Source organism: Pteropus vampyrus, unplaced genomic scaffold (genome assembly GCF_000151845.1).
Source record: "Pteropus vampyrus isolate Shadow unplaced genomic scaffold, Pvam_2.0 Scaffold59, whole genome shotgun sequence".
In the NCBI taxonomy this organism is placed as follows: Eukaryota; Metazoa; Chordata; class Mammalia; order Chiroptera; family Pteropodidae; genus Pteropus; species Pteropus vampyrus.
The window spans coordinates 3697233-3707642 of NW_011888840.1; the positions used below are offsets into that span (position 1 = coordinate 3697233).

Here is a 10410-nt window from a genome sequence, read left to right on the forward strand (position 1 = left end):
TGTGCTAGGTACTGGAATAAGAGGTGGTTAAGGTGGTTCCTGTTTTTAAGACTCTATTTCTTGAAGTCACAGCTCTGTACAGATATATGTAACACATGACTGTGATTTGTGCTGTTGCTTGTTCTGGTTTTGTTTCACATATAGATATGGGTGAGAATTCACTTTCAACCTGACCCCTGAATGGTAACTTTTCAAAGTCATCGACCTGAAAATGAAAACAGAAAACTGATTCATTTCCTTATATCTGCCAAGGAGAAATATTTGAAAACTTGGAAAAAAAAAAATCCTCCAAAAAACCCCATTCATTAGACTTACAAAGTTTCCAAATTTATCTTAAGGTAAAGAAAATTCAGATTCCTTTTTTAAAAAACTGAGGTACCATCATGGACATAATAATCTATATATCTCTAATAATCGATAATATGTGGATTATTTTATACATTATATATAGATTACACGATATCTAATCTATTATGATGATGGTATAAAATATAGAGTAATTGCTATTTCTACATTATATTCAGAAGGGATAAGAATCTTTTGTATTCCAGGTCGTGTTGCTGCTGTTCACAATAAAGGTAGCATGGAAACCTACACTGCATTTCACCAAGAGCAGTGCTTTAGGAGTGTGCAGTCCCAGCCCAGAGATACCTGTATCGGTAGTAAGAAACCAGCATTCTCTCTCTGACTTCTCCTTCAATCTTTTGGTCAATGACCAGCAACATAACTCCATATAAGTACAGTGCTTCACACTATGAAGAGAAAAAGACAATGGCCAAACTCACGAGAGTATACATTCTCACAGAGTGAGGCTGATAATGGTCAAAAAGATCACTTTGCTCCCATTCGTCCTAAGAGCTTTAGCTTACAAAGAGGGTGCAGATTCCCCCCCGAAGGGCTCTCACTTTCTGTGTGGAATAGGCTTGGAAAAGTTTAGGCAAAATAAATTTTAACAAGAGGAAGGGGAATATAGTCAATGATATTGTGATAAGTTTGCACGGTGACAGATGATTACTAGAATTAGCGAGTGATCACATTGTAAAGAGATAAAAATATCGAATCACTATATTTTACAGCTGAAACTAATATAACCAATACAAGATTATATACAAACTATACTGAAATTAAAAAATTTATAAAAAAGGAAGAAAAATGTTCCCTAGACTGCTTGTCTTTCAGCTGAGGCTTTATAAAAATGACCTTTTAAAAATAAGTTAATTTTAACTCAGTTATTATTATAATAATCCAGTTATTATTTTTGATATTTTCTTGGGATACCAAAAAGGAATCCCAGTATTATAAATACCTAAGTCATTCACTTATTTAACAAACATTTCTTAAGTGATCACTATGTACTAGGTACTAGGCTAGATGTCTGGGATGCACAAGATAAAGAAGATAGGAACCTCCACATCAACTCAGAACCTCCACATCATCTTAAGTCACCTGTAATTCTGTTCAAAGTCTACTATGTTCTAAATTCAGATACAGACCCGTCAGAAGATAATTATTAGTTTATTTTACTTCTCTTTAAAGAAGGGCACTGTGTATGTATTTGTGACTTACAGGGGGAAAAAGTGACTCTATGCTTAACATTCTTGAATTTCTATTTTCAAATGGTTACTATTACTTACTAGAAGTTGTTTTCCATCTTCATTGAGAAGCACACTTTCTAAGGTTTGCTGAATATAAACTCCTTCATTGAGATCATCTAGATATCTAGAAATGAAACCCCACAGCAAGTTATTCATTGACAATGAAAACTTTAAAAATATCTATGAAGAAGGAAAGTAAAGATTCCAAAAAGGTAAGTTAAGATACCAGGCATTCTGGCCTTCAAATAGTTCATGGTTCTTTATGATCTTAAGATAGAACTGTGAGCTGAAACTCATCATGATTAGGGCCACAGGTTGATATTTATGTCTACTCTAAATAAAAGACATATTCCCTAGTCCTGATTTATGAATCACAAATATCTTAGGAGTGATGGCATAAGACCATGGAATAGTTAAAAAGTTAATGAGTTAATGTATTCTTAATGGTTGGAAAGAGAATATTGTGTGGTTAGGAATAAGAAGGGAGGCTATGGTTACCAATGCTACAACAATATGTTCCTTTCTCCCTCCGCCAACTTCTCATATATAATATACTAGAATCTAATCAAAAACTACAGGACTGAAAGCCATATGACTTAGTATAAACCAAGATTATTATACTATTTCAGAAAAGCTAGAAATTATAATTAAACTTTAAACGCTTAAGATGACTAGAGCCACAGGAAGAAAGACAATTATGTATGGTAGAAGTTATAAATTTTGTAGTAACTCAGAAAGATGTATATGTTCTAGTATGTCCCTTTTCCCTCTCCACTAATTTACTATCAGAATAAGCTGTTACTAAATTAATCAATACCTGTTTAAGTCTACAATATATTTATGCACACTTTGAAATGCTAAATAAAATCTGGTCACAATTTCTATGTTGTTTTCACGAAATTCTTCATCTAAATCCTGTAGTTCTGGCTTAGCTTCCAGTTTGCTTTCCCATAATTCTGGACCCTGAGAAGAAAAACACATTTATGTGAAACACCAAAAATAACATACTCATTGGTAACAATTTCTAAATAAGTCTTTTTAAAATGTGTCAAAAATTCAAAGCAGAACAACAGAAAGTAATGAAGATAAAAGAAGTCTTTTTAGAAAGTAATGAAGATAAAAGAAGTCTTTTTAAAATGTGTCAAAAATTCAAAGCAGAACAACAGAAAGTAATGAAGATAAAAGAAGCCTAGATATAAAATCCTCTTGTAAGAAATGAATTTGAATTGCAACCATGACTAGCATGCTTTTAAGTGTGGGGTACTCCAGATCAAAGTTATCTTTTAAATATAATTACACTGTGCTAGGACTTCCACATAATAACTTTATATTATTTTTGAGTTAGTTAGCTAGCATTAAATTTGGTTTAAAAGCTTTCTTCTTTAACTCTTTCTCCATAATGACTTAACAGAGTCTGTGGTTCCCACAGAAAGCATGCTTTTATAGACAAAATAGTGGTAAAAATGCTATAGGGGAAGATTACCTTAAAGTAGCTGAAATCAAATATGATATCTCCATATTTCTGTTGATCAGCTCTGTCTTTTAATCTGAATACAGCAGGAATAAATTCAGAGAGTCTCAAAAGTTCAGCAATGATGGCATTGCCACAGGAAACGATCCTTAAGATTGCCTGGCCACAGAGGTTGTTCTCTGCTAGAAAGTCCAACATGATGTGGGTCGTCGACCACTCAGCGCCAGGCTGGTGGGAATGTTTAACTGGCTTCAGAGCTGAGGTCTGTGAATCATTTGATGAAACCAGGTCAGCTGACAGCTTGGCTGCTCCATTAAAATAACTGTATCAAAAAAAAAAAAAAAAGCATAAAAATTTCCATTTTTTAAAGGAAGTATGTGAAACGTATATAATATTTTTCTCCCAAACTCGCTAAAGAAAAAAAAGATGAGTTCTGATTTTGGGGGGTGGAGGAGGACATTTGTTCTCTACTCTTCACGTTTTCCATGCAGAGGGACTTTGCTTAAATCAACACTCTTGGTATGTTTCTCAATCCTTTATTCACTTCTCTCCATGAGGAAAGACACGATGTAGGTGATCTCTGAGCTCAGGAGAAGGAACCACTGAGCATGTATGGTTTAGATATGCTCTAAATTGGGCACTGGTTATTAAGTTTTCCTTACAGAAACTGTGTCACTTGTTTTATCTTGGGGAAAAGATAATTCTGTCCTACAATCCACTAGAACTAGGTGAGGGAACAACTTTTAAAAATATTTTTCTCCTATGTCAAGTATAGGAGGTCGTTGTTATCGAGGCTAATACATGCCTGAGAAAGGTTACACTGTGACTTGGAAGTGAGGACAAACATTTCATAATAAACTGTGGAAAAGATTGATTAGGAATGTATCTTGAAATGATGTAATTAAAACTGATGAAAGTGAGTTTTATATGAAATTTAAAGTAAAACAGCAACAGTAATGTACTAATGGACAAACCAAGAATGAATCAAAAGCTTATTTCATCATATTGTGATTTTGACAGTATCTTGTACATCATAAGTCCTTTCATAGCATGATTTTTAAAAGGTAAGTTTTGCAAAAAAAAATTTTTTTTCAAGGCATCATTCATTTTCCCAAAGGCCTCTCCCAATTTTTTTTCAAATCATTATCTTTCGAAGGGTTAATCTGTGCCATCATTTTTGTTGCATTTCTCTCCTTTCATTGTTAATTTAGCTAGGCCATCATTTGCCAACTTCATGGAAGCCTCAATTACTTTTCAACTTCATCAACAACCATGCCTTTCCCAACGTTTGCACTTGTACTTTGCATATTTACTTTCCCAGCTCCCTGAAGCTAGGTTAGACATGTGATTCAGTTCTGACCAATGAGATATGAGTGGAAGTCTACGGTAGGACTTCTAGAAAATATTTTTCCCTCCTGCTATAAGCAGAGAGGCATGTAAAGAAATTTCTCTTTCTGTGCTCTGGTTATTCTCCTTATTCTTGTCTTTGAAGCTACCTTGAGTCCATGAGGTGACAAGCCTAAGAGAAAAAACCAAGAATCTGTAGATTGTAGTGTGGAAGGACAGAAAGAATCTAAATTCTTGTTGATGTTACTGATTCACTATGCAACTGTGGTACTACTGACCCCTGTAATCCTTGTTGAATGAACTGTTTTCATGATATATATATACTGATAATGGGGTCCTGGATTATTTGCAGGTAAAAGCGTTTCTAATAATTCATTAATTCGACAAATATTTAAACAGTGCCTACTATGTGCAAAGCACTGTTTTAGGTCCTGAGGACAGTACAGTGAACAACTGTTTCTGCTTTTACGAAGCCTACATACTACTGGGAGTAGGAAGGAGATAATAGAAAAATAGATTATATATCAGACTGTGATAATCACTGTGAAGAAAAAGCATGATAAAGGGGTGAAGCATGTTATTTTACATTCAGTGGTTTGTGAAAGCTCTCCTGATATGATGATACTTGAGCAGAGATCAGAAGAAAGTGAGGGAGCCAGCAGCAGGGTATCTGAGTGTGGTCAGCAGCCTCTAGGATGGTCCCCAATGACCTCCACACCTCCTTGTTCATGCCCTGTGCAGGTCCCTTCCCTTGAATGTGACTTATTGAGTCCCTTCTATAGAACAGAATATAGTAGACATGAAATGATCACTTTCAAGCTTAGATTGCAAAAAGACTACGACTTCTAGCTTCGACACCCTCTCTAGCTTGTTTGTTCTGGGAGAAGCAACTTGTCATGTGTGAGAGAGTCCTGTGGAGCCCATGCAAGAAGGGCCTAAGAGATCTGCCAAAAACCACTCCAGAGAGCTTGAAAATGGATCCCAACTCCAGCTGAGTTTTCAGGTAAACTCCTGTTGACAGGTTGATTGCAATCTGCTGATATGGGAGAAAGGCATTCCAGGCAGAGGTTATAAGTATGTGCAAAGGGCCTGGGGCAGGAATGCGCTAGAAGAATTTAAGGAATAGCAAATTAACTGAGGTGCCTACTGCAGAGTGAGTAAGGGCAGAGATCAGAGGAGGTAGATGGGTTTGGGTCAGACAGTGGCTGAGAAGCCACTACAGTTGTCTAGAACTCTCTCTCATACCATAACACACAGTAAGACATAAATTATTAACAAGTCCTTTCAGTTTTCCCTGTGATGCTTGCTTGTTAAGTCACATTGATCTCTAACAGGCTGAATTTCACATAATTTCATCCCCCCACCCCTTTTTTGCACTGATATAGTCTGGCTTGGAAAATGAAAGACAAAAAGGGTTAAAATAATGGACAATGGGCAATAAGTCACCTCCTGAGGTCCTCTGAAGGCCACCGAACTAACCCAGGTCTCAGCAGCATTAAACTCTAGACTCAACTGAGAGGAGAACAAGCTACGATTAACAAGTTTAACCACTCCCAGCTTTTGAATACTGAGATAGGACAATGGGGCCATAGAGAAAACAGCTTAAATCAAAACATTACCTGCCTTCTTTTCCCACAAAAGAAGGACAGAAACACTCAGCCCCTGCACGCAGAAGGTGAGGTTTGCTTAGACCTGGGATAATGACATAAGTCAAGATTTTCATGGGTGGTCATCTCTTATTTTAATGCTTAAATCCTTACCAAAGAGTTACATTGTAGGTAACTTTCAACATATTATCTAGAGTATTTGATAAATACGCCATTACTGGCTGAAAAATTGGTCCTAAAGAATAGCATCTAAGACCATTATTAAAGATGCCTAATAATGTCGCAGCAATCTCAGAAGTTAAGTGGCTTTATAGGAGGTGCTAAGACTAAGTTACTTAAAAAAAATCACTCTAGAATAAGGTTCTCTTGGTGCTAGGTATGAAGAAAATTCCAATATAGGCTGTATTGCTATTTGGCATGAATAAAACCAGAGATCTCACTCAATTTCCTAATTGTCTTGTACAAGGCACCCAGAAATTACACAGTTGTAATTTTACCTTCAAGAATTTGATATGAAAGTGTGTTTTTCAGTTTGGAAAGTAATCTTGGACCAAAAAAAACCTACATGCTTTCAAGAACGAAGCATGGCATCATCCTACCAATTAACCAAAGAGTACAGAACTGAATTTTGAAGGAATTAAATTGTCCTGGGACAAAACACTGTTTACCGTACTCAGAGGACAAAAGAAGACAGCTCTATTTTTATCCTTTTATAAAACCTCTCAGTACCATAGAGAAGGAAGTACTGATCTCCGCCAATCCATTATCAGGAAAAAATATAATGGTTGTTGATCGAGATAAAAGTGACCGACATCTCTCTTCCAGAAAAATTCTGAAATGAGTCTGATCACTCCAGTGTGATTCATGAATACTGGAAAAAACACAATGAAGATGGGAAGGTGTTCTTTGTTGCAAGCAGAGGCAGCAACCCCACCCTTCCCCGCTCCGTTCATCACCTATGTTGGAGGGAGCTCACTGCACTAGGAATCAGGAGACCAGATTCCGTTATGGGCTCTCTTGGGTTTTGCTTTTGTTTTTTACTGACAGATCACAGAAGAATCAGGCCCCTCGGAACGTTTTTTTCTAAATGCAAAGGGCTTTGGCACCAGCATGACACAAGGGAGGGAATTAAGATGCAGAGAGGGTCAATGACTTGTCCAAACTCACAGCCCATGACTGAGCTAGGATTCAAACCTAGGTCCATCAGAACGTGAAAGCGCTCACTAATCATTCTGCTTTCTTGAGAGTAAATGAAGGAATAACGACGTCCACACAGCACTGCTCCCGTAAACTTGGGAGGATCAGATGTGGGCCAAGCAGCTGAACATCACTTCCTAAAAAGCCAAAGTGGCGTGGAAATTTCCATCTAAGTGGAGATTTCGAGCCTGGACTGCAGCTCCTGCCCCGGCAAGCCCCTCAGTCCTCCAAGCAAGGTTCTCCCATCCAGACCCCGACCCCACGCCACAGATATCCCCTCAGCCAGCGCGGCCCAGCCCCGGGACGTGAAAAAAGGGACGGGGAGCCGCACTCCGCCCCGACTTACCTGTCACCCAAGCGGCGCCAGGGTGCACGGCGCGGGGCCGATATCTGCACGTGGAGTCGACCCTGGGGGGATCCTCACCCCCGCCTGTCCGCCGGGGTACGCCCCCTTCTACCCCCAGCCAGAGCTCCTCAGCCTGCCAGACCGCTGCTTCCGCTCCCGGCTCCCCTGACAGTCACATGACCAAAGGGGCGGAGAGCGGGGCGGAGCGTCATGTGACCACTCTCTGGCGCTGGCTGATGACGTATGAGCCCGCGCTCACGGTTTCAGCATCAGGGAAAGGGAGTTAAGGAGGAGTTGGGGTCCGGTTGTAGGAAGTCAGGGTGCAGCCAGACGGAGCTGGGTCGAGCAACCAGGTAAAGCAGAAGCGGGGGATGGCGATGCAGAGGGCGGCGGGAGGCGTCGCCTACCTCTCTGGCGCTCCGCGGGTCTCCGGAGCTGGGGTCTGCCGACCTGGGTTATGGTCCTGGTTCTTTTCACGCCACAGCAATGAGGCCTGGACAGTTTACCTCCCTCTCCGAGACCGCATCTCTCCTTTCTTCAGTCCTAAGTGTGTGGGGGAAAGATCGCGCATTCTTGATCCAAATAAATCTAGTTTGAGCTGCCTTTAAAAGCAGGGCCTTGGGCAGGTCGTTTAAATAAACTCTCTGGACCTCAGGTTCCATTTCTATCATGTAAATGGTTGGGAGAATTAGAGATATTGAGAATGAAGCGTCAGCGCACCAGTTTATGGCACACTTAGGGGACCTAGAAATGGTGATTGCTGTTTTAACTATCCCCAAATCTTTATTGATCGCCTGTTTTGTGTGAGGAGCTGTTTTATCTGCTGTAGAACATGTCAGAGTGTTAGTTTAAGTTGCTCTCAAAGTGAAGGAGTGGCTGGCATGTGAGCAAATAGTTGCGGTGAGATTTATTGAGTTTTATAATAGAAATGTGTTTGTACGGGAGGGGCAGAAGGGATAGTGGTAACGTGAGGGAACAACCAATTGCTTGTATGGGTAAGAGAGAAGGCTTCAAAAAGAAAGCTGTATCCTTGCATCTTGAAAAAGGAGACACAACTCTGGCTAAACTTGTACAAGGCCCCATGGATTTAAAGGAAGTCAGAACATTGTTTATAAAATATTTGCTCTGTGTCCACCACTGTGCTGTTTTTAAAGATGAGAAGCGGGAACACGAGAGAAGTATTTTTACATTAGCTAATAATTGGTCCTGCTTACAGAGAATCTTATAGACATGCTAGGGTCTGAATGTGTGAATCTTACCCCCTCCCCCCCACCTCATGTTGAAATGCTAATGCCAGTGACATTAGTAGGTGGGGCATTTGGGAGGTGCTTAGGTGAGGAAGGTGGAGCCCTCATGAATGGGGTTAGTGCCTTTATCAAAGAGGCTTCAGAGAGTTCCCCTGCCCCTTCTACCTTGACAAAGAGCTGTAAGATGTTGGCTATAAGCCAGGAAGCAGGCCTTCCTTAGAACTTGAGCATACTGGTATCTTGGTCTGGGACTTCTCAGCCTCCAGAGAACTATGAGAAATACATTTCTGTTTTTAAGCTACCCAGTCCATGGTATTTTGCTACAGCAGCCCAAATGGCCTAAGACAAGGCCTGTTAGGGGAGGCAAAATAACATGCTAGGAACAAACTCAGGAAATGGGTAACCTTGTTTTAAACTCTCTTGGAGACCGTAGGTACAGGCAACAAAAAGATCATTGTTACTTGGGGAAGTCTTTAAGAAGAGGTTAATTTAAACTAGCTGCACTATTAATATTTGGGGCCAGATAATTCTTTGTTTTGGGGGCTGTCCTGTGACTTATACACTTAGCCGTACTTTGCAGGAGGAATAGGGAAAAGTGTGTTTACTCCATCTTTCTGCTCCATCCATTAGGAAAAGTGCGTTGACTCCAACTTTCTGCTCCATCCATTCTCTTTGCTTACCAACCTGAATCTTTTCCCTTGAAATACTCCAGAATTACAGAAGGAAGTTTCCTCTGGCTCTCTGCAAAGTGTAAAGTTTCATTGGAGTAATGTGAATTTTGCATTCACTTAGTAAGGATAGCTACTATGTGGTAGACACTTTCCATTTATCCTGGATTATATTAATCCTTACATACATTGTGTCTTAGTTCTAGCTTAACAACAGAAAATCGTTTCTCACAGATTTTGGAAACAGGGTGCTGGCACGGTTGGATACTGATGAGGGCTCTCTTTCTGGCTTGCCTCCTTCCCCCTACTTGCTTTGTCCTTGCATGGTGCGGCAGCAGGGGGGTGGCAGGGTGGGGGGGAAGGTTGGGAGAGGGAGAGAGAGAAGGAGAGAGAGAGAGAGGATGCACCCTAGTGTCTTTCTTTTCTAAGAAAGATACTCATCCCATCATGAGGGCTTCACCCTCCTGACTTCATCTAAACCTAATTATCTCCCAAAGGCCTCATCTCCAAATACCATCACACTGAGTGTTAGGGCCTCAACATATGAATTTTGGGGAGACACAATTATCACAGCATTCTCCATACTTGTTTGATCCTAGGAATCATGTGGGGGCTTCATAAAAGTGTCCACTAGAGACTCAGATGCAGTAGGTCTGAGATAATATCCATAATCTGTATTTTTAGTATTTCCACTGATTCTTAAAGTCAGACCAGTTTGAGAAAATGACAAAATGTAATTTTTCCTTAATTATGCTGTGAGATAGATATGATTATCTATTTTTTACACGGAAGCAAACTGCATGTAGAGAAGTTAAGCACTTAACCAGGGCCATGCGGTTTTAATTGGCATGAACAGGATGGAATTTCCAGACATCTGACAGTTTTCCTCCAAACAGTGATCAATATATATATATATGTAGGAGCCTAGGATC

The 10410-nt window shown here is 39.9% G+C and overlaps 2 protein-coding genes across 4 annotated transcripts in view; one reads left to right on the forward strand and one right to left on the reverse strand.

Annotated features, from left to right (window-relative positions):
* The window catches only part of WASHC5 (WASH complex subunit 5), a 53627-nt gene extending 45913 nt beyond the window's left edge, over positions 1–7714 (reverse strand). Inside the window, exons 1-5 of the mRNA XM_011360811.2 lie at positions 7564–7714; positions 3079–3388; positions 2413–2558; positions 1635–1719; positions 652–752 (exon numbers count right to left, since the gene is read on the reverse strand). Of these exons, the coding sequence (XP_011359113.1) occupies positions 652–752; positions 1635–1719; positions 2413–2558; positions 3079–3264 (518 nt within the window). The 5' untranslated portion in view covers positions 3265–3388; positions 7564–7714. The remainder of the gene's footprint in view (positions 1–651; positions 753–1634; positions 1720–2412; positions 2559–3078; positions 3389–7563) is intronic.
* A 65-nt stretch (positions 7715–7779) lies between these two features.
* NSMCE2 (NSE2/MMS21 homolog, SMC5-SMC6 complex SUMO ligase) overlaps positions 7780–10410 on the forward strand; it is a 221722-nt gene continuing 219091 nt past the window's right edge. For 2 of the 3 annotated variants that reach the window (XM_023530981.1, XM_011360812.2), the window contains exon 1: positions 7780–7916. The gene's annotated coding sequence lies outside the window, so the exon portion shown is untranslated. The remainder of the gene's footprint in view (positions 7917–10410) is intronic. The other variant, XM_011360813.2, reaches the window with a different exon arrangement.